Source organism: Lactuca sativa, chromosome 1, assembly GCF_002870075.4.
Source record: "Lactuca sativa cultivar Salinas chromosome 1, Lsat_Salinas_v11, whole genome shotgun sequence".
NCBI classification, from domain to species: domain Eukaryota; kingdom Viridiplantae; phylum Streptophyta; class Magnoliopsida; order Asterales; family Asteraceae; genus Lactuca; species Lactuca sativa.
In genome coordinates, this window is record NC_056623.2 from 140,136,456 (window position 1) to 140,162,208 (window position 25,753).

Sequence of the window (25,753 nt, forward strand, 5' to 3'; positions counted from 1 at the left end):
AACGTTTTTCCAGCGATGCAAACAAAATTGCAAACCATAAAGACCATTTTGCAAATTTGTCTTTGAAAAAAGATAAATGTCCCTTGCAATATAAATATTTAACACTTTGATAAAACAACTCTTAAAACTTTGGTTAGATTCATTCAACTAAAATCCAAAAATATTTAAGGTATTTGTATAATTTAAACGAGATTTAATAGATATATAAGCACATACTCATCGTTCCACACACTTATCTACTTTATTGGACATACTCATGTCAAAAAGAGTCTTTACTTGATCTTTAATCGTAAGCAACCCCGTACTTGCTCAACATCATGACTTATTCACCACGTCAAAAAAGATATCATACGATCTCCTTGCTTTTCCAGTTAATGTTTAATTTCAGTTTCTAGGTATTCAACCAATCAACATTTATTCGTAACTTCTTTGTTTGCTATAAAATCATCTCCAACCTACTCCTACTTTCGAAACCACTTGGAACCCCCACAAATTACGATGGCTTCTCTTCTCAAAAATACTTTTACTATCACCTTCTACTTCATACTCCTTTCATCCCTTTCAAATCCCTCTCATGGAGTTTTCTCCGAGGAGCTTTCAGAAGCCATATCAATGAAAAGAATGGAGAAAACAACCCGCCTCCATTTCTTCTTCCACGACATCCACAGTGGCAAAACCCCATCAGCAATCAAGATCGCCGGAACCTCAGATCCGGGCTTCTTTGGCGACACATATATGATGGATAATGCTCTGACAGAAGGCCAAGATGCGTCATCAAAGGTGGTAGGAAAGGCGCAAGGAATGTATGCATTTGCAGCCCAGAAAGAACTGTCATTGCTGATGGTGTTGAACTACGAGTTCACCCAAGGAGACTTTAATGGGAGTAGTATCAGTGTCCTTGGCCGGAATCCGGTGATGATGGACGTCAGGGAGATGCCGATTGTCGGAGGCAGTGGGCGGTTTCGGTATGCCACTGGGTATGCGTTGGCGCATACGGTTTGGTTTGATTCCAAGACCGGGGATGCCATCGTGGAATACAATGTGTACGTAAAGCATTACTAGGAAGTAAGAACTGGATTTGACTTTTGAGCATGTAGCTTTTGAAGAGTTGTGCGCGCTTTTATGTTTTTCTGACATACATATGGGTGTAAAATGGGGATTTGACCTTTAAATTCTAAGGTGGATTAATACTCGCTGGTTATCAACTTATCATAAATATTTTTATGTTTTCTGCATGGAGATTTGAAAATTATCTTTTATTTTTGCAGGTAACCATGCATCCCTTCTCTTTAATTGAATGTAATGTTAGAAAAAATTAAAATAAAATTTGAATAACAGAAGTAATGAATAAAGTCCTAATTTTTCTTTATAAGTTTACTGCTAAATTTTAATAATTTCGTGTAAGTACAATGTCCTAATAAGACCAATATTGAAAGACTTTGATATGACACATAATGAGTCAACCTTGTTATTTTGTGACACAAACGTGACATGGCAAATTGGCTCGAGTCCCACGTTTCATGAACACACAAAGGGTAAATGTCATTGTAACCCAACCAACTATTGAGTTTTGTTTTAAAAGGTCCCTCATCTTTTTTTCTTGCATTGTAGGTGTATAAACTTCACTTTTAAATTGTAAAAAGTCGTTATTTTTTAAATCCTTGACTAACTACCGGCTAACAGTCTAGTCAACACAAGTTAGAAGCATAGTCAGCACATATTAAAAGCCATGTCATTAAATCACAAATCCACCTCATCAAGTAAGATGCCACACCCCCTTCATCATTAAGATGTCGCTCTTTTCCTATGGTTAAATTGTCTCTCTAGAAGTACAGTTCCAGAAGTGCAAGAGCCAAAACCTCCTTCGTTACCCCCTTACTCCCTTGTTGGTACGTTGACCATCATCGATGGTCACCTAGTCAGCGTCGATGAAAAGCCCTAATTTACAACCATTTTCCGCCAATGACCACCACCTAAATCCTTACCATCAGCCTCCAATGTCATCACTCTCTCTCGATCTCTCATCATCTCTACCACCTCCCTTGTTCGTGAATGTGAACTGAACACAACGATCAGTCATGGACAATCCCAAAACAAATCAAACTTTTCGCAACCACCTATGTATCCTATGTGTAGGCCCCAAAAGAAATTGGAAATCGAAATACATGGTTTTAGGTGGTCACTTCCCCTTCGAGTCATAAACAGTGCTATTTCTTGTTGTTGTGTGTGTCTCTCACCCCCTTCTTCATATGATGGTAAGGAATTAAGAATACGGACATCTAGAACAAAAACAATTCTAGGTCTGGGAAAAGCGATTCCAAATGGTTTCCAAGCAAGATTATCAACAAACAAAAATAAAAACAAGTGAAATATGCACTTTGTATTCATCTTCGATGCAGGTTAACTCTTTTGCCCCTTCCATGAACAAGCGCCAAGTCGATGAAGGTTTTGATTTTCGATTTTAGTTGGTGACACTCCACTCTTGTTCATCTTCCTCCCAATTCCCACAACAATCACATGTAGCTGAAACTCATGCCCTCCAACTTGTAGAACCATGGAACTCGAAATGAAGAAGAGATTCAAACCAAGTAAATCAAAATGAAGAAGAAACCGAATAAACATCCTTGTTGGGCTGTTGTGCTGCTTCACCGACTTGTATATCCATGGAAATCGAAATGAAGAAGAGATTCTAACCAAAGATACTGAGCAGATAGTGAAACCTGATCAAAATAAGATGAAATCTTGGAGAGACGAACAATTCATGTGAATGTCTATGATTGAGAATAGGGAAGGTGGGTGTTCTTGAAGATGAAAATAAGTTTGTGGTGGGTGAGGACGTGAGTGACAGAATGAGGTGTATTTTAATTTAATTTTTCTTTTTAGTGAAAAAAGCCAAAACATGAAGGAAACTGACAATTACAAGTCAAGGTCCCTTTTTAGTAGGTAAAAATTGACTTTAGGTAAAAATTGACAATTACAAGTCAAGGTCCCTTCTTGATAAATTAGTTAAGCTCATCCCTAAGCTTGCCTATATGTTTACGAGTCCTCTAGGATCATCCAAGATACAACCTTCCATATCCAATATGGCAAGGCCTTAGAAGAATATTTATTCTTCAATTCCATCATGAGGGGAAATATTGTACCTCAATTTAAACTATTTATGTTAGTTGTTATTTTTTATTTAACTTAATGCACTTAATGCATAAAATGATTAATGGATTAATGCACTTAATGCATAAAAGGATTAATGGATTCAGTTAGTTATATATGTTCCTTTCTCTTTATTTGATGCTAACAAATGTTAAGTTATAAATAAAATTTTGGTGATTTCATATTTATTTTTCATAAATACCCTCATTTTCTATAAGCATCTCTCTCTCTCTCTCTCTCTCTCTCACACACACATAACGAAATGAATTTATCTAAGGAGTACATAAATGACTCTTAAGGCTTAAAAATGTTTTTGGACAATACAATAATATCGGGGCGACTAGCAGTGAAATAAAGCAATAATCCGATCATTTCTCTATATATAGCTGAATTAATTAATGTAAGAACCAATCAAATTAATAGAGATCTTCAAAGAGGTAGACATAAGAGTCTTTGTTGGTTTGCAACCAGTGAATGAGAATTTCTTCAACATATAAGCAATGTACTTGCTTTAACTAATGAAAATGCCTTTTGACTGCTGCTTAACTTCTAAACCTAAAAAGAAGGTAAATGCACCCATCATATTTATCTCAAACTTTTGGAAATTAATTTAACGAATTCATTGCTCATTTATTCATTTGTAAATTCAAAGATAATGTCATCGACATAGACTTGATCTAGGATAAGATCAAATCCTAGTTACTTGATGAACATGGTGGTGTCGATGACACCCCTTTTATAGTCGTTTTAAAGAAGATAAGCAGACGGTGTATCATACCAGGCCTTGGGAGCTTTCTTCATTCCATATACAACCTTATCCAATCTATAAATATGATCATAAAATTCTTCACTTTAGAAACCATGGGTTTGCTTGAGAATAACTTTGTGCTCAAGAACTCCATGTAGACATACAGTCTTAACATCTACCTGAAACACTTTAAAATTCATGTAAGAAGCATAAGTAAGCAAAAGTTTAATTTATTCAAGTCTAGCCATAGGGGCAAAGGTTTCATCATAATCCAAATCCTCTAGTTGAGTGAACCAATGTCTATAAGTCTTTCCTTTGTTCTTGTAATGATTTTGTATTTATCCATCTTGTTTCCAAAGACCCAACGAGTTCCAACAACTGTTTTCCCTTTAGAAGAGGAACCAGGGTCCAAACATTATATGCCTTTCAAATTCATGCAACTCATCCTGTATTTCTCTAATCTAGTCAGCATCTTCAGTGCATCATCAATTTTCTTGGGCTCAATAAGGGAGACAAAGTTAACAAACATGCATAAGTTGGATGACACTTGAAGACGAGTATGAACCCCATCAACAATATCTCGAATGACTTGAGAGATTGGATGATCACAAACACTTTGGATATTTGTGAGATTAGACATAGAGGAATTTTCTTGAATTTCAGGGTGAGAGGAATCATCATCAAGAATTCAAGGTCAATAGAAACTTCATATTTAGGGCAGGGAGTAGAATAATTTTCAGGATCAAGATTTATGGATACAGAAGAGCTTGAATCGGGGATAGAGGGTACAAAAGCAACATAATATTCAAAGGATTCGGAGGATGAGAATGAAATGAGCTCATCAAAAATAGACCCTAAATGTTCAATGGAATCTTTAGAGTAAGAATATTCATCAAAATTTATGTGAAAGGATTCCTCAACAGCTTGTTTTCTTAGATTAAACACCTTGGATTCTTTAGAGACTAACAAATAACCCAACAATATCCCTTCATCAGCTTTTGCTTGAAACTTTGAGAGTTGACCCTTCTGATTAAGAACAAAACAAGCACAACCAAAAACATGAAAGTAAGAAATATCATGCTTTCTACCTTTATGCAACTAAAAGGATATCTTGTAATGATGTTTCACAATTATAGATTTATTCTGAGTGTAACATGTAGTGTTAACAACTTCAACCCAAAAGGACAGAGAGAGAGAGAGAGAAAGTTAGTGAGGAGGGAGAGAGAGAGAGACCAATGTCTACAACCATTATTCGACCAAATTCAGTAAGTGTCATGTTCCTTCATTTAGAAACACCATTTTTCTTAGGAGTACGAGGCGTAGAAAAGTTCTAAGTAATCCTTTTTCATCATTAAAACTTTCTAGTGTGAGATTACGAAATTTAGTGCCATAATTAATTCTAAGTTGCTTGGCTTTTTTTATCATACAACAATTCACACTATTTTATCAGGGAGATAATCTCATCAGTTACATCATTCTTGTTGTGTAGAAACAGTAACCAGGTGAATCTAGAGAACTCCTCAACAATGACAAGTAAGTATCTTTTGCTAGCACGTGATTCGACTAGAATAGGGCCAAACAAGTCCATATACAGAAGATAGAACGATTCAGTGATAGAAGAATATTGCTTCGATTTGAATGAAGATTTAGTTTTCTTTTCCTTTTTACAAGCTAGATATAACTTATCCTTTACAAATCTCATCTTAGGCAACCCTCTTTGTTAGATGCCATTTTATGCATCTTTTAGGGTATTTTTCATTAGCATTTAGCATAATATTTAGTACATTTGCATGCCATTTAATGAAGTTATGTTTAACTCATGTCTTTCGTTAGAATTCTCGTACTACTCATGTTTTTATGTCAATTTCAGATAGTTTGAGTGGAGCAGTGCTTTGGGAGCAGTTGGATGCATATTTGGAGCCTAAATGGAGTTGAAACTGAAGGAGTATGTTGAGGAATGATTGAAAGATTATTTGTTCAAGAAAAATTCGATCGAGTTGATCATACGAAGATAGATTCTACAATTTGAAGCTAGAGGATGTTGCTAGCAGCTTTGACCCCTTGTCAGTATTTTTACCATATCTCATAAACCGTAACTCCAATTGACTAGATTCAAAATGTTATTAAAATCAGACACAACTTGGGACAACTTTCATGTTTCTGAAAAAGGCAAACTCTGCGATTTCATGGCCCAAAAATGCGATCTCATGTATGATCGCATGTTTTTCTTTCGATCGCATGTTTGCCACGAAGCTTCCCAGGGTCAAAATATGTCGTCTGGAAGTCATCTAAAGAAAAAACTCAAAATATGTGATCGCAACCTATGTACATGTGATTGCAACTTTCCTCTTTGCGATTACAACTTGGCCAAAAAAAAGTTCCATAATAGCATCCTACGTCGTTAAAGAGGCCCGAGACACGTTTTCTTAAAAAGATGTGATCGCAACCTAGCCCTATGCGATCGCATGTATTGCCGTTTTTGTTGTTGGAAGCATAAATAGACCCACATAACATTATAGTAAAGAGATTTGATACCCTTGTCGACTCCTGAGGCTCCATATGATGAAAGAGACGCTTTTGGAGGTGTTTCTTCTCCGATTTCAATGATTTATGAAGATCTGAAGACCATGGATCATCTCCTTTGACAACATAAATTTCACCATTTGAGACACTTTGTTTTGTTCTCGAAACATGTGAGTGATTAGTGTTACAAGATGCAGATTTAGTGGTATACCATCCTGATGAAGAACATTTTGAGTCGTTAGCGTTTGAAGCGTTGAACTAAAATGGTGTCATAATCACTAGTTGTGCATTCAAGAAATTCACACAACGCTTCTTTGACAACATAAATTTCACCATTTGAGACATGAAACTTGATTAAGGTTGTAGTGTCATGACTCACATACTCACGCTCATAGGGTATATAAAACGGTCTATAGTAGTTATAAGAGTAACATACATGGTAAGTCTGACAGTGTTTGTGACAAAATGTTTGTCTATAAGGTCTTAACAATTTAAAAAACCAATGCTTACAAATTTAGTTTCGTATTCATGAATAAGCTCAGTTGATGTTGGAAGATTTGGTTTAGTTTCTATTTGCTTAAAATTTTCAACATCTTCTTTAATGTTTCCACCAATAATCTTTTACACTAATTTGGAATTTGATCACTAATTATTTTAGATGTTTTGAGGTGGGAATGAGTCTAAATCTTAATTATACTTTGTCATTTTTTAGAAAGATGTTGAACAAAGTCCTTTTCACTGATGAGCTCACGATTTGTGAGAGACACATCTCGATATTTTGAGCTCATCAGGGAAAGAGACTTCTCATTGACTGAAAGATCGTTTTTCGAAAATCAATTTTATTTTTATTCTCTTGAATTCCTTGATTTGATTTCAAAAGGTCAAGACACAAATACTCAAACATGGCAGTCTTTTCATTATTAGAGTTAGGTACAAAGTTTTTAACCATATACAAATAGGAGGAGTTCCAATTATGATCCTTCGAATCAATAAAATCTTTTGAAAGATCTGCATCAAAAGTACTTGAGCTTCTGCTTGCTTCATAAGTGAAAGTCTCACCAACGAATACCATCATAAAAACATCCTTATTTATGTCTTCATCCAAGGATTTCTCTTCTTGAACTCATTTTTCTCCCTCATCGATCAGGACCTTAGATTCCAAGTATTGCCTCCTTAAGGAAGCCATTAGTCTCTTGTGTTGGATTAGTGTCTAAGTCCATAACTATTTTGGTATGTACTTGACCCGATGGTGCATGGTCCTTTTGGGTTGCCTTCACCAAAGCAACTTGATTGGAGAAATAAATAGAGAGAGAGGTTATTATGATTTATTAATATGTTATAAGAATAATATATTAAAGGAGAAATCATATTTGTTTAATTAATATTGGTCAATAATTAATTAAGAATTAATTTTGTGATTAAATGTAATTAATTAAAGTAGAGGGGCTGAATTGTAATTATGTGATAGTTACAAAATAAGGTAAGGATTATTTTAAGGATAGGTTGGACGAATTTGAGGTGATAAGGACCTTAGAATTCGACTATGATAAGGATTCAAGGCTTATCTTATGGGTTGCTTGATAAGCAAGCAACTAGATAAGGATAAGGACTGAAACCCTATCTCTACACCTATATAAACCCCCTTTTGGCTCTTGATTTCGTCCAGACCTTCCCAAGGCTTCTTAGGGACGAAATCTTATACCTCTCCTCTCTCTTTATGCCTTCTCCATTTGCTCTTGGTGTTTGTAAGCCATTAGAGGAGTGACGCTTGTGACTCTAAGCCTTCCAAAGTCAATATAAGGAGATATCGGATTGTTATTGCTACATAACAATCAAGGTAACATTATAAACCTATTCCCATGTTAATATGATTATTTGAATGCTAGAATTAGGGTTTATAGTCTTGGATTCAAAGCATGTACAATAGAGAAACCTAGATCCAAGCATTAGGGTTTGTATGAGCACATAAGATGTCTTATGACCAAAACCCATCAGTGGTATCAGAGCCTAGACTGGTTTCTATTGTATTGATGCTTGATATGTATGAAAAATTCAATTGTATGAACTTGACATATTAGGGTTTATTGCCAATAAACCCTAGGAGGCTAAGGTTTTTTTTTTTCGAGATTAGGGTTTGCAAACCCTAATTTGCAAGAGTTTGAATAAGATCTTCAAATCCTTTCCTTAAACCCTTAAATTTCGAAATCTAGGGTTTGTTTTAATCCCTTGATTTTCGAAATTAGCCTCCTCTCCAAGATCAGATCCTAAATTTTAGGGATTTGGATTATCCCATATCTTGTAATTATCCTCTAATTGTTAAATATGGTAATTATAGATTTTGCATTATCCTATCCTTATTTTCGAAATCTATAGAGATATTTAAGGGATTAGGATATCTTAAATGTATAAATGGTAATTATCCTCATGATTTAGATAATCCCTTATGATTTAATAATTAAATTAATAGTCTAATTCAAGATAATTATTAAATCAAGAGTTTTAATATTTAATTTTTTTAATTTAAATGTCATAAATTCGAAATTTTTTAAGAAAGATTAAAACTAAATTGTTTTGAAAAGTTTCAAAACTTGCCCTCAAGTTTTGGAATTTAAATTTTGATTAATTGTTTAATTTTGATGTATATTTAAATTCTAAACCCTAATGTTTTGAAATGTTTCAAAACTTGCCCTCAAGTTTTGGAATTTAAAAGTTGATTAAAAGTTTAATTAGGAATGTTAAATTCTAAAACCTTATTATAGTTTTGAAAAAGTTCAAATCACACCCTTATGGTTTTATTAATTAATTAAGGTGTATAATTAAAAGAGGCTTAATAAATCCATAAAGTTTTTGGTTTAAAATTTAATTGAATTAAAACTATAATTGTTAAATTTGACCACCTAATATTTTAAAAGTGTAAAATACACCCTATACTATATATAACATTAAAAGTCTAACACTATATATATGTATGAGTAAAAGTCAGTCTTACCGTTAGTAGGCCTCATTCACGAAGCTAGTCTATAAGGGGTGTTTAAGGAAATTGCCTATAAAATGGCGATTGAATGGGTATCCACTCTTACCCACCGCACTCTTGACTAGTGGAGGGTCGTTAGCCGAATGGGTAGGATAGGACGAAACCTTCCATAATAAGTATAATGAATTATTAAAGTAACTAAATGTTTTCATAAAGTTCCCAATCTTAGTTACTTAGGCAAAAGTGAATTGACGCAATTCCATGAAATTACACTTTGTGCCCTTGCGAAGACGTTAGTGGAGCGTGTGTGGTTTACCGGCACACTAAATGGTTCTAAGCAAAGGTAGCAAAGGGTGACTCAATGTTTGTCATAGTTCGGTGGAGCGTGTGTGGTTTACCGGCACATCAAATAGGTGACTGTAACATGTGAGGACACCATGTAAGTTTGCATGGTTATTCACACCCGCTTTGTGATCCTCGGCATCCCAGTCACAAACAAGAGGGGCATATCGAGATTTAAACATGCCATTTAAAGTTCAATGAATCTCAAAGGATCTAGGAGTTTTCCTAGATATAAAACTTAAATTTCTTTTTCGTTTTTCATGGTCGAAATTAGTGAATCGTCATTCACTTACCTTCAAATGTTCTGCAATTTGGGTTACGGCATCCCTCTCCCAAGTTGTAGAATATTGTGTTGGGTCCTAGCCTTAGTATCTCATTTGGGTGATTTACTAAGGACTCAATCAATCAACTAACTTGAATTCGTTTTCTCCCGTTTTGTAGATGTTAAAGTTTGACAACTATGGTCTTCTCAAATCCCGTGGAACAAGCATTCCACATGAAGATGATATTCCACGATTCGATCGAAGAACAAGAAATCATGCTTCACTTCCTCCACCTCCTGCAATTATTCTCCTTAACCCACAAGTTCAAAGGCTTGAAAAGTTCAAGATCACTCAAGCCCTTATGGAAAGTAAACATAAAGAAGGAAAGCCGGTGTGTGCACACGTCATAGGGATGAAGTCACACATTGATAGGTTAAGAATGTTGGGATCCATTGTCTGTGAGGAAATGGCTGTTGATCGGGTTCTTCATTCACTTCCTAACTCATATAGTGAGTTCGTAAGAGAGTACTATATGATGAACCGCGATGTGACCCTTATAGATCTCACCTATATGCTTATTGCTGCTGAATCAGCAATGGTTTGGCGCAATAGAAAAGCAAAATTGATTGGTGAATCTGCCTTCAAGACCTGTATGGATATAGACAATGACAACGTAAGACATGCTATGATCGAAAAGTTCGATCATAAGAGAAAGACAATGTCTGAATTAGTTCCATGTCATGTTCCAAAAGAGTCAATTTGCTTTTATTGCCAAGAGAAAGTGCATTGGAGACGAAGCTGCCCCATTTACCTAAGAGATCTAAGAGATGGGAGAGTCGAAACGTATGGCTCTAATATAGGTAAAATCCATTAACTAACTCTTTTAAGCTTCTATTCTAGATTCTTAATACATAATGTGATAAGATTACAATTGATGTTTTGTAGGATCGAAGAAAAGAAAGGAAGCTTAAGGGAAGAAGTGAGCAGAATCTAACCATGAAGGAATGGATTTCGACCGCATTTCTCGAAGATTAGATTCTTGAGCTACTACTTAGAGTTAGAATTAGATTTCTAAGAAAGATGTGTTAGCATAGTTTTTCAATGAATTGCATTGTAAGGACAAAATTGTTCCGCAATAAAATAAATTTTGATTTTATATTATTTATTTATCCTTGCAATGGCGTATATGAAAAATTGATGTTTGAATGTTTCTATAATGGATTTGGTTCTTATTTATGGAAAGTCGAGAATTTACCAAATAGGGAGAGTTTCTCATCGCCCAAGTTTCAATTGGACAGAAATTTGGAATCACGCAACTTGGTTGCATGATGAATGAGAAATTTCATATTTGGAAATTAGACTAATTCGTTGACAAAGTGTCAAGTGAAGGACTAGGAGATCTAGCACACAAAGTTGCGTGTTGATCAAGTCCACCATAAGAGTAACAAAGATATTCGTCATGATTTACTAAAGGTTTAGTAAATGTGATTATACTTACAAGATTAAGTGTAATTCTAGATTGATTGAAAAAAGGTTTAAATCAATAGTAGAACGAATAAGAAGAATCAAGTAGGCAGAAAGATAAAAGTTTCTCCATTCTAAGAAGAAGGGAGAGTGCCTTTTATGCTTTATGATGGGTCTTAATGATTAAGAACCATATCTCAATTGATCCTCTATGTAAATCTTAGCACAATTGTATGTTTAAGAAGAGGAATCAAGGATTGAAGAAATGGTTAAATCAAGAGGTTTATCATACTTCGTTCCAATGACAAGTCTTAAAGTTAAGATTGTGACAATGAGTGAAAAGTATTAAAGGTTTATAACATTCATCAAATGTGGAAAGTTGTGATGTCTTGGATAAGACAAAGACCAACTAGAACCAATTTATGAAGAGTCTTGATAAAAGCTACACTAACTCTTGAATATTTGTTTGTCAAGAAATGTTTATTAATAAAAGGTCCTGAAAAGTTTCAAGAACAAATCATATCAATCATCACTAGCACACGAGTTGAGGTTTACGACCTATCGTGTTGACATCATTTTGTTTCTATGCCGTTCCAATTGAGTTAATTATGCATATGAGTTCTATGAGTTCTCATTTGAATGCATAAAAGGCAAGGACCTTGATCAATGGAAAGTACATTGATAAGAAAAAGTGAGTTGCTTAACTACTTGGAAGACATGGTGGGCAGCTGTGCTACCATAAAGGCAAGAAATCGAGATCAAGAAAGTTCGATCCATATGAGTTTGAATTTGTCGTAAACTTTGGTTTTGACAAATTCACATGGATAGGAACAAATACACCGTTAAATCTAAGTGTCATAATATTTCCTCCTTCATGAAAATGATTGTGAGGAAATGCTTTCACTAAGAAAGATTTTAAGAAGATAGTAATTGTAAAATTGCATTCTCGAATTCAATCATGGTTACGGTATCCCTTTCCATAATTTGAATTGTGAGGTTTGGCAATTGTTTACACACACATATGAACTATCTAAGGCAAAGGTGTATAAGTTCAAGAAGCCTTGATAAAAGATTATCATAGCACTAAGTATTAGAAACATGGACTTAACAAATTCAATAGGTATTGTTTTTCTGAAAGTTAAGATGTTTATGAATACATGTTGAAACTAGTGGGAGCATAAGTGTTATGTTTTGTAATAATCATCATGATAGTGGGAGCATAAATGTTATGATTGTATGATTATTAAGGAACGTATTGCAAGTTGGCAATATTAATTATAGAAAACAAGAGTTATACCTTGAAAAGTAGTAAGGGTTGTAAAGTTGTTTTGCTATAATTAAGGGAGAGAATATTATGCTTCATTTAAAATCTAAAGGCTTAGGTTGAGAAATGTTAATAAATTTAGTAAAAGGTACATAGTGTGTTCTTAAAATTTCGATTATGATTACGGCATTCCTCTTCACAATTCAATTTTTGAGAACATAGCAAATAAAACATTATGCATCATGTCTCATACGCTTCGGGTATAGGATCAATTGCAAATGCTTTAATATTTGACCATTTTAAAATTTTCCAAATGCCTTGTGCATTTAGAGGGAAAAAGGACTAGAATCGGTTTTGACTAAAATAATTAAACAACTATCAAAGGACAATCCAAAGTTTGACAAGGATTGGTCGCTTGTGAGTAGTTGGAAGCATGGTATTGGATGGACCATATCGACATTATTATTATAGAAAAGATTCTATTAAGAATGAGTTGTCATATGGAAAATATGGAAGCATGTCCATATTGGGAATTGAATATTGAAAATCTATGTCTAGATTAGAAACTTTTATGCAAAAGGATGTTCAAAGGAATGTACTTTGAGTGAGAGACATCATATCTAAGGAATCGTCTTGTAACAATGTCCGATAATGGACTTTGTAATATCATTGGCAATAGTCTTTGTGACTTTGGTGCGGTGAAATCACAAAAGGATCATTGCATAAAATTTTAGAATCTAGCATATTCTACAAGTAGCAAGAATTTGATATTCTTTCACTTATGAAAAGGATTTGGAGTTGTGAAATGAGAATGATTGGAAATGTGTTCAATGTGATCTATTTCACAAAGTAAGAACCATAGGTAAACATTGTGTGCATGCTAGGAGCATGGGACAAGTGTTGTAATTCAAGTAAGAAGTTGATTACCCGAAACGACAAATAATGAGTAATCAATATGGTGATAAATAAAAGGCGTTTTATTTATACTCAAAGGTTTGAGGCCATATGGGATTAGTATTATTCTTGTGTTTCACATTTGCATGTTTTGACTTCCAGAATAATTGAGTTTATTAAGAATAATCGAATTATTCGAACGGGCCACAGTCGTTCATATGTTGGAAGTAGATATGAATGAAGACTGTCGTGAATTGGTGTGTGGATTGTCTAAAGAGCATTAGACATAAGCAAATGTTTGTTGCAACGTTCATGAATGCTTATTTGAGCATTGGATTAAACCCACGCTCACTTGGATCACTCCATGAATTGTATCACGAGTGATTGGTGAGACGATAACATCTTATATTCTTGAAACCGAGATGTGTGAGTTGTATCTTGCAAATCAGTTGCACATTGATAATATGTAAACGCACTAGTAACTTGGTGTTATAAAACATATTGTTGTGTGTAATTCAGTAAGTGAGTGCAAGCAAGCATTGTATCAAAGTTTATCCGTTACTTTTATCCAAAGAAGGATAAAAGCGATATCTTTGGGCCCCTCGATGATTTTGTGATGACAAACGTAAATGCTCGGCCGGGCTAGGGCTAATTTGATTTGTTTAATTAGTCAGTCGTCATAAATCGGGAATCGAGATATAGTACAAAGAGAATGATTTGAAATCATATCTCATATGATATCTAGAATGGAGGAATATATGATCCCTTATCTTAAGGACACGCGTATCTGATAGGATCAGAGTTGACAGCGGCTTTGGAAAGCTACGATTGCAGATCAGGATCTGAAGTCATACGCATAATAGTTATTAGACTTACCCAAGTGGGAGACTGTTGGATTAGTGTCTAAGTCCATAACTATTTTGGTATGTACTTGACCCGATGGTGCATGGTCCTTTTGGGTTGCCTTCACCAAAACAATTTGATTGGAGAAATAAATAGAGAGAGAGGTTATTATGATTTATTAGTATGTTATAAGAATAATATATTAAAGGAGAAATCATATTTGTTTAATTAATATTGGTCAATAATTAATTAAGAATTAATTTTGTGATCAAATGTAATTAATTAAACTAGAGGGGCTGAATTGTAATTATGTGATAGTTACAAAATAAGGTAAGGATTATCTTAAGGATAGGTTGGACGAATTTGAGGTGATAAGGACCTTAGAATTCGACTATGATAAGGATTCAAGGCTTATCTTATGGGTTGCTTGGTAAGCAAGCAACTAGATAAGGATAAGGACTGAAACCCTATCTCTACACCTATATAAACCCCCTTTGGCTCTTGATTTCGTCCAAACCTTCCCAAGGCTTCTTAGGGACGAAATCTTATACCTCTCCTCTCTCTTTATACCTTCTCCATTTGCTCTTGGTGTTTGTAAGCCATTAGAGGAGTGACACTTGTGACTCTAAGCCTTCCAAAGTCAATACAAGGAGATTTGGGATTGTTATTGCTACATAACAATCAAGGTAACATTATAAACCTATTCTCATGTTAATATGATTATTTGAATGCTAGAATTAGGGTTTATAGTTCTGGATTCAAAGCATGTACAATAGAGAAACCTAGATCCAAGCATTAGGGTTTGTATGAGCACATAGGATGTCTTATGACCAAAACCCATCATCTTGTACTTTGTCTCATAGGATTCTTCCTTAGTGTAACATCTCGAAATCTAGGGTTATGTTTTTTCAATATAATAATAATAATAATAATAATAATAATAATAATAATAATAATAATAATAATAATAAACAATGAATAATCAATATTAGAAGTAGAGTAAAACATTTTAGAGATCAAAAATAAAAATTTTGTGACATTTTAGAAATACGGACTAATTCTGTCAAATTCCCCAAAATATAATTTGACTTGACTTTGACCCATTTAGCTACCTAGGAATACTTTTCTCATGTTTTGGATGGAGAAGGGCTTAGGATGTACACTAGCGAAGTTACATTTGCACTTAAGAGAACTTTGGTCCATAATTGTTAAAATTTCGAAATTATGGGGTAGAAAGTAAAAAATTCATAAATAAGAGGCTCACACCCTTCAATCCAGCAGATGGGATCAAATGGGAGGCTTGAAGGTTGTGGAGAAATGAAATTCAAGCATAGGAGGCCATACAATTCGATCTCATGCTTTTTAGTTCATTTGGATCACAATGTGAAGTAATCTAGTGGCCTAAGGTATAACTTCTTTCCCCTTTGGTGTCTAAGTCTGCGTTTCACTTGTCGTTTGGGTGTTGAATTTGATTTCCATCACATTTGAGGACTATGGTTTTGTTTTCTAAGCTAACTAAGATGGTTATGTTAGTTTCATGCTCAAATCTATATTCCTGTGGTTGAATTTAGGTGAAATTGCTAATATTCATAAATCCTAGATTTTTAATGATAATGATGATGTGATAATCTAACCCTTGTATGATTCCATGACCATGGAGAAATTATTGGTTGAAAATCTCCATAGAATAACACAATTCAAGCAATGGTAGAATCATTTACTTGAAATATGAAGTTTGGGGATAATTATGGAATATGAAGTTTAGTGGTGATTAATTGCTGATATTAGGAGTATGTTTTTTTTATAATCATAGTTCTATGTATTGGATTATGAATTAAAGGTTAACATGAAGAATCATCACATCCTAGTGTGGTTCTAGTGATTGTTGGGACAAAAGGGCAAAATGGGAATAAAAGAGGGAAAACATGTTCTTAAGATCAATTCTATGGATTGGAATGTTGAGAATCTTGAAAACATTCCATATATTAATCTAATTTAACTTATGTCCATAGAGGAGGTGGCTGGTAGAGACATTGAGTCATTTGATGAATTAGATACTTATTCATGCTAAGTAGCTTAAAGACTAATTGATGATTTAATAATTGGGAAAGCTTACGAAATTAAGTCAAACTAATAAGAGGGAGATGATACCTTTCACACTTTTATTAGTGTCTTGTTAGGGTTTAAATCATATGCTAAATGGGAGTTTGAATTGCTTGGAAGAAGGAATCAAAACGAAATTGAGAAGTTATCGGTACAGTGGACACGGGGCACCAAGCGCGAAAGCCTTTCAGATTCCACGATTTTCGCATGATTTCCATTCAATTCCATTTTAAGCATCCATTATGTTAATATAACTTGTAATTTGAGTTTTTGGATGTATTTATCTATAAATCTTATATTACTTTTAGAAAAATAGTAATGTACTTTTGGTTTATATAGGTTGTGATTGAGGATGGTTACTTGTTGAAGAGAAGTGGAATAAAAAGCTTGGAGATAAGGTGAGGTACCGAGAACATACATCCCCACGTACTAAATTTTTTATAAGACTTACTTGATTTTTAATTGCATGGTACATTATGTACCCACTGATTGCCATATGCTTTAAATGTGCATTCATGAAAAGCATTTCTTGAAATGTTGTGATAAACGTAACATCCATGAAAATCACAAGAAATTTAAACTTTTAAAATCAACACAATTCATAAATTGTTTACAAATCATAGTTCTCAAAACATTTTCCAACATCAGAGTCTCCCAAAATCATAAGTCAAAAACAAGAGGATGTGTACGGTCATGCCTTTGCCTTCCCACATTCATCCAAAGTACTAGAAACCACAACTAAAAACCGCAAGCCAAAGCTTAGTGAGTTCCCCCAAAGTAATAACACATAAACATATAATATATACTATAATAGCATGTACTTGCTCCACAGCTAAAATACTGGATTACCCCTGAGCCCACAACATACGTTTGCCTTTCCCTCGGGGTCCACAACTTATGTATGGCATGCTCCCTGACCATATCTGTGACACTCAGTTTTGGATTTACTTCATTATTCAAGGCTACGGCTAAATCTTTAGTTGTCATGGGGCTTAGGGCCCTAGGGAAGAAAGGTTTTGCTCTTTTCAGATGTGGGTGTTATGGTTTAAGTGATCCAAGTGCCTAATGGTGCTTTCAGAGGCCAAGGGCATAATTGTAATTTGATAACTCGGTCCTTAATGAATTTTGGGTTTTGTTCGGGAAGTTTTAAGGCTTTGATGCATTGTTAGATGTGTAGGGCTTCTTGTCACCTTTCCGTGGATATAAGGTTCGTTGGAAAAAAACGTAAGATGAGGAAGTTATGGCAATTTGGATTATTGAAAAAATGGCCCTTAATGGAAAAGAGTGGCAAAGCAGTCCCATGCGTGCATGGTAAGGAGGGCACGTGCATGGGTGAGTACATCCAGTGTAAGCTGGGGGTACGCCCAGCGTAATGAGCAGAGTGCCAAACCCTAATTTTTAAGGTTTTGTCACTATTTAAACATCTGTATAAGCTCAAGGCTTTTTCATTTCTCAGCCTTCATTGTCCTTGTGCCTCATTTCGAACCTTAATCCCCTTGGTGATGCATTCTTGAGCTTGGAGGTGATTTTGAAGGGTCCTTAGTTTTATTTTAAGGAAGTGGATCTTGGTGATCAAGCTTGGTGTAGCCTTGGGGTTATAGATCCAGAATCTTCAAACTCTTGGGAAGCTTCTGTTGGATTTGTGTCTAAGTCCATAACTATTTTGGTATGTATTGACCCGATGGTGCATGGTCCTTTTGGGTTGCCTTCACCAAAGCAACTTGATAGGATGAATTATGGAGAGAAAGGATTAAATATGATTTATTAATATATTATGGGAATAATATATTAAAGGATAAATCATATTGTTTAATTAATATTAGTCAATAATTAATTGGTAATTAGTTTTGTGACTAAAAGAGATTAATTAAACTTAAGGGACTGGAATTGTAATTATAAGATAATTGCAAATTGGGCTATGGATTGCCATATATTGAGGAGTGGACGAATTCTATGGGGAAACCCATGAGAAATCGTCCAAGGCCTTAATTAAAGGAGTCCATGGGTTGCTTTGGGCTTAAGCATCCAAATTAGGGTTTCCTTGTTAGATAACCCTAATAGCCTCACTATATATAGAACCCTTAAGGCTCAAAAACGTGGGGAACTTCTCTTCTAGGGTTAGAACACATTTTGGGCAGCCTCCATCCTCTCTCCTCCTCATCCTCTTGCTCTTGGTGTTTGTGAACCATTAGAGGAGTGACATTTGTGACTCTAAGCTTTCTAAAGTCAATACAAGAAGGATTTGGGATTGTTGTTGCCATATAACAATCAAGGTAATATCTTAAATCCATTCTTATGTTAATATGATTACTTGTATGCTAGAATTAGGGTTTATAGTCTTGGATAACTTGCATGTACAATAGAGAAACCTAGATCCAAGCATTAGGGTTTGTATGAGCACATAGGATGTTCTTATGACCAAAACCCATCAGTGGTATCAGAGCCTTGATTGGTTTCTATTGTATTGATGCCTTGTTTGTTTGTTCAAGCTGTAAAATTGATTTTTTGCCCCCCTGTCTGATGAACTCGGCGAGTTCCAATGTGGACTCGGCGAGTAGCTCCAACTCGGCGAGTCCATAGAGGAACTCGGCGAGTTCGAACGTCAGAAGGAGGCTGTTTCGGGATTTTTGCCTATTTTGACTTAGGATAATTGCCATAATTGTTTAAAATTAATAAAATTCGAATTTTATTGATTCCTTATGATTATCTTTGTCAAAATAAAAGATTTTGGTCATCTAATTAGATAATTGTTACCTTATTTATTAAATGTTAAGTTATGGAAATCATTTGATCATTATCTTGCAAGAATTTGAACTAGATCTAATTAGATAACCACCAATTATAGTTAATTGCCTTATTTGAATTATGTGATCTTGAATATTCTTGACAAAGTTTGGAAAAGTTTCAAATTAATCCCTTTAGGTTTTATAGTTAAAATTAGAACTTGAAAGTTTAGAATTTAAGTAGTTGAAACCCTAATGTTTTGAAAAAGGTTTCAAAACTTGCCCTCAAGTTTTGGAATTTAAATTTTGATTGAAAAGTTTGATTTTGAAATATTTAAATTCTAAACCCTAATGTTTTGAAATGTTTCAAAACTTTCCCTCAAGTTTTGGAATTTACAAATTGATTAAAAGTTTAATTTAGGAATGTTAAATTCTAAAACCCTAGTATTGTTTTGAAAAGTTCAAATCACACCCTTATGGTATTATTAATTAATTAAGGTGTATAATTAAAAGAGGTTTAATAAATCCATAAAAGTTTAGGTTTACAATTTAATTGAATTAAAAGTATAATTGTTAAATTTGACCTCCTAGTATTTTCAAAGTGTAAAATACACCCTATACTATATATAACATTAAAAGTCTAAAATTATATATATATATATATATATATATATATATATATATATATATATATATATATATATATATATATATATATGAGTAAAAGTCAGTCTTACCGTTAGTAGGCCTCATTCACGAAGCTGGTCTATAAGGGGTGTTTAAGGAAGTTGCCTATAAAATGGCGATTAAATGGGTATCCACCCTTACCCACCGCACTCTTGACTAGTGGAGGGTCGTTAGTCGAATGGGTAGGATAGGACAAAACCTTCCATTATAAGTATAATGAAGTACAAAAGTAACTAAATGTTTTACAAATTCCCTATCTTAGTTACTTAGGCAAAGTGAATTGATGCATTTCCATGAAATTACACTTTGTGCCCTTGCGAAGACGTTAGTGGAGCGTGTGTGGTTTACCGGCACACTAAATGGTTCTAAGCAAAGGTAGCAAAGGGTGACTCAATGTTTGTCATAGTTCGGTGGACCGTGTGTACTTTACCGGCACATCGAATAGGTGACTGTAACATGTGAGGGCACCATGTAAGTTTGCATGGTTATTCACACCCGCTTTGTGATCCTCGGCATCCCAGTCACAAATAAGAGGGGCATATCGAGATTTAAACATGCCATTGAAATTTTCAATTAATCTCAAAGGATCTAGAAGTTTTCATAGATTTAAAACTTAAATTTCTTTTTCGTTTTTCATGGTGGAAATTAGTGAATCGTCATTCACTTACCTTCAAATATTCTGCAACTAGATTACGACATCCCTTTTCTAGGTTGTAGCATATTGTGTTGGGTCCTAGCCTTAGTATCTCATTTGGGTGATTTACTAAGGACTCAATCAATCAACTAACTTGAATTCGTTTTTTCCCGTTTTGTAGATGTCAAAGTTCGACAACTATGGTCTTCACAAATCCCGTGGAACAAGCTTTCCACATGAAGATGATATTCCACGATTCGATCGAGGAACAAGAAAAACATGCTTCACGTCCTCTACCTCCTCCAATTATTCTCCCTAACCCACAAGTTTAAAGGCTTGAAAAGTTCAAGATCACTCAAGCCCTTTTGGCAAGTAAACATAAAGAAGGAAATACGATGTGTGCACACGTCCTAGGGATGAAGTCATACATTGATAGGTTAAGAATGTTGGGAACCATTGTCTGTGAGGAAATGGTTGTTGATTGGGTTCTTCAGTCACTTCCTAACTCATATAGTGAGTTCGTAAGAGAGTACTATATGATGAACCACAACGTGACCCTTATAGATCTCACCTATATGCTTATTGCTGCTGAGTCAGCAATGGTTTGGCACAATAGAAAAGCAAAGTTGATTGGTGAATCTGCATTCAAGACCTCTATGGATAATGGCAACGAAAGACATTCTATGATCGAAAGGTTTGATCATAAGAGAAAGGCAATGTTTGAAGTAGTTCCATGTCATGTTCCAAAAGATTCAAATTGCTTTTATTGCCATGAGAAGGGGAATTGGAGACGAAGCTGCCCTATTTACCTAAGAGATCTAAGAGATGGGAGAGTCAAAACGTATGGCTCTGCTTTAGGTAAAATCCATTGACTAACTCTTTTAAGCTCCTATTCTAGATTCTTAATACATAATGTGATAAGATTACAATTGATGTTTTGTAGGATCAAAGAAAATAGAGGAAGCTTAAGGGAAGAAGTGAGCAGAATCTAACCGTGAAGGAATGGATTTTGATCGCATTTCTCGAAGATTGGATTCTTGAGCTACTACTTAGAGTTAGAATTAGATTGCTAAGAAAGATGTATTAGCATATTTTTTCAATGAATTGCATTGTAAGGACAAACTTTTTCCGCAATAAAATAAATTTTGATTTTATATTATTTATTTATCCTTACAATGGCGTATATGAAAAATTGATGTTTGAATGTTTCTATTATTAGCAATAATGGATTTGGTTCTTATTATGTTATTTGTGGAAATGTCGAAGAATTTACCGAATAAGGAAAGTTTCTCATCTCCCAAGTTTCAATTGGACAGAAACTTGGAATCATGCAACTTGGTTGCACGATGAATGAGAAATTTCATATTTGGAAATTAGACTAATTCATTGACAAAGTGTCAAGTGAAAGACTAGGAGATCGAATACACAAAGTTGCATGTTGATCAAGTCCACCATAAGAGTAACAAAGATATTCGTCATGATTTACTAAAGGTTTAGTAAATATGATTATACTTATAAGATTAAGTGTAATTCTGAATTGATTAAAAAAGGTTTAAATCAATAGCAGAACGAATAAAAAGAATCAAGTAGGCAGAAAGATAAAAGTTTCTCCATTCTAAGAAGAAGGGAGAGTACCTTTTATGCTTTATGATAGGTCTTAATGATTAAGAACCATATCTCAATTGATCCTCTAAGTGAGTCTTAGTACAATTGTATGTCTAAGAAGAGAAATCAAGAATTGAAGAAATGGTTAAATAAAGAGATCAATCATACTTCGTTCCCAAACAAGTCTTAGAGTTAAGATTGCGACATTGAGTGATAAGTATTAAGAAGGTTTATAGCATTCATCAAATGTGGAAAAGTTGTGATGTCTTGGATAAGACAAAGACCAACTAGGACCAATTTATGAAGTGTTTTGATAAAAACTACACTAACTCTTGAATATTTGGTTGTCAAGAAATGTTTATTGACAAGAGAATCTTATATGTCAAGGAGTCAGTGGGAGTCTTAATGTTTATTGACAAGAGAATCTTATATGTCGAGTTTGAGGTGATTCTTCTCATTATATCCTTGGGTCGAAGGCACTAATGTCGGTTTATTACATGTTATGTGGTATGCTAGTTGTCTATGTGATACTTGTATGGAAAACCCCGGGGGTAGCCCTTGGCACTTGGATGTCAAACAATGGAGGGAGCCCATGGCATTCCAGATAAAGACCATGGGGTGAGCCCATGACACTCCAGATAAAACCATAGGGGAGCCTGTGGCGACTATATGTATGTATATTGCATGATAATATGTGATTGTATGTTTTATGGTATTTTGGGGAAACTCACTAAGCTTTGTGCTTACAGTTTTCAGTTTATGTTTTAGGTACTCCAATTTTAATGGATGCGCTCGGGATGATTGCAGTGCACATACCACATGTTTCCACATTCTGTGAATTACTCTGGTCTAATGATGTTTGTTAGAACTTGTTTACCTTGGTTTTTATGGTAAAAATATGTATTCGTGATATATTAGTCTAAAAACACAAATACATTTTATGTCATGATTTTTGGGTCATTACAAAATCAGTCACCGGAATGAAAATACCCTTAAGCCTCAGTACGAGTCTGGCATACCATCCGGTCCTCAGCTCGTATCTGGAATGATCTTGAGCCCTAAGTATGAGTCTGGCATGCCCTACCTGACCCTCAACTCATATCTGGAATGCTCCTAAGTTTTTTGGCTACCGTACAAAGCAATACAGCCTCAACCCAACACAATATGTCGACATATAACTGATAACAACATATACAGATAGCCATGTTGTAACACCCGGAATCTGGAAGGAAAATTAATGGAAGATAATTTTTTGTTAAAAGGTCAACTCGTCGAGTTCAAGGGGGAGAACTCGACGAGTAGGAATAATTTGGCATGCGGGAATTTAAAAACCAACTTGACGAGTTGGGGAGGACCAACTCTTGGAAAACCCTAAATCTGAGATTTTGCACCTTATTTAAAGGCCTTAAGTCTCATTGTTAGCCTCACTCATCGTCCCCTCAGTCTATAGAAACCCTAAATCGTGCCTCATTTCCCATTTTGAGTGTGTGTGAGTTTAAATAGTGTTTCGTTGGTGCCTTCTTGAAGGAGTTTGAAGTTGGTGGTGCATAGTTGAAGGGGGAAGCTTTAGATTCGGGAATTTCTCTGTTGTGGCAGTTATATTAAGGTATAAAGTAAACACCTGGACCATTTATTTGCTAGATCTCTTCATTGAGAAGTTTATGGCCATTAGTAGCTTATTTTGGAGTCATTCTTGGATTTGAGCATGTTATGAAACTATGACTTGAGATATAGACATCTCATGACCTCTTAGGACTTAAATTGCCAGCTTTATCAAGTCTTGGCCCTCTTTCATGCCCTAGGTCCCTTAAGAAGCTTAGTTTTAGTATTTTTGACATGTATGGACGTAAATTTAGCAACTTTACGTGGTATGTTAGCCCTAGGGGACCAGATCTATAGTTTGGGAGCATTAGACTCGTTTGGAAAGCAACTGAATGTGTTAAGGCTAGGAAAACTTAACGAGTAGGATCGGGGTCCATCGACTTTCTAGATACTGAGAAAACTCGGTGAGTTGTTGAGATGACTCGGCGAGTTGGCTAGGGTTTTTTGGTTTTTCTGAAGACAGAAGGAACTCAACGAGCTGATAGATGCACTCAACAAGTTAGGTCAACATGGACTGCTGACTTTGACCTTGACTTAACTTGACCAAGATTGACCCGTGGAGGGTTATGAAGTATAAAATGGGTTCTAAAAGGGTAGTTCCATGGAAGGGTTAGGGCCTAATTTGGAAAATTGGGCCATTGATGGGCTTTCATGGATTTTATAGTTTGGGCCTTGTTGGTTTTGAGCTTGAACCTCGATTGTGAGTCTTGTTGGACCAGGGGTGAAATGGTCATTTCACCGCAAGTAAGGACTATGGATCATGGTTTGGAACCAATTCCTAATTGGGTGTTATTTTGGTACCGATAGCTCGGGAGTCGTCAGAGTAGCCACTACAGATTTCTTACCATGAGATTCAGCATCAAGGTGAGTTTCCTCCTATTTGAACGGGTCGAAGGCACCAATGTCGCCCTGTATTTATAACTGTATGTATTTCGCACTAAGGGCCCATGCCGGGCGGTGCCAGATGTATGTTTATGCTTTCCGGGTTATGGTTCGATGTCAGGCGGTGCCCGAGGAATGCTTATATGTATGTTTCCGGACTATGGTTCGATACCAGGTTGTACCCGATGATTATGTGCATGTTTAGTTATACTTGTTGTCTGTGTGATATGTATACGTGACTGGTTAGGGAGGTGAGAGTGGGCAGGGTCCCGTATCTCACCACTAGCTGAGTGTGGACGGGGTTCTATATCTCATCATTAGCAGAATAGGGCGGGGCCCATGATAGGCGAGCCCTTAGGACTATAACGCTTGGTACTGCATATGTTTTATTTTTGTGCTAGCATTATTATATGGTATTGATTATATGTGTATAGAGGGAGAGGCCTAGTGACAGGCGGGGACTAGGATAAATAGATATGTATACCGAGCGGGGATATGTATACCGAGCGGGGCTCGATGCCAGGCAGAGCATGATGCCGGGCGGGGCCTGATGAAGAGACAGGGCCTAATTTATGTGATTATGTGTATGGTATGTGGTAGTATGGGGAACTCACGAAGCTTTGTTCTTACGGTTTTCAGCTTTGGTTTCAGGTACTTCCAATAGCAAAGGCACACCATGATGTTTAGCCTAGGATGTTTACTCTGATGTTTTGATATGATGTTCTGTTTTTTAAACATGGTTATGATGTTTTGGATACTTGACTAATGTTTTAACAACTATGGTTTAATTTAATAATTAAAAACGAAACTTTCAGTCATGAATTTTGGGATGTTACAAGTTGGAATCAGAGCCTTGGTTTGAGGGATTCGGACACACTCTCGGGTGTGGATGAACTCAAACTGAGGACTTGGTATGAAAATTTTCAAAAGAAAATCATTTTTATAAAAAGGATTTGTAAAAGAGAAAAGAGTGTGGTGCATGCAATCAACCGAGCTCAAATAAGTTCTCCCAAATTACCCATACACATTTATGTTACGATATGAATTGTGAT

At 35.2% G+C, this 25,753-nt stretch overlaps 1 protein-coding gene across 1 annotated transcript; it reads left to right on the top strand.

The window, feature by feature from the left end:
* The first annotated feature begins 428 nt into the window (after window positions 1–428).
* LOC111921795 (dirigent protein 22) lies at window positions 429–1,235 on the top strand. Its single transcript, XM_023917373.3, has one exon. It carries the CDS (start codon window positions 499–501, stop codon window positions 1,060–1,062), a length of 564 nt encoding a protein of 187 aa, XP_023773141.1. The 5' UTR covers window positions 429–498; the 3' UTR covers window positions 1,063–1,235.
* Window positions 1,236–25,753: the final 24,518 nt, after the last annotated feature.

Bases quoted from the DNA above. Each gene is read 5' to 3' on its own strand.
- LOC111921795 (XM_023917373.3), top strand. From the start codon at position 499: ATGGCTTCTCTTCTCAAAAATACTTTTACTATCACCTTCTACTTCATA.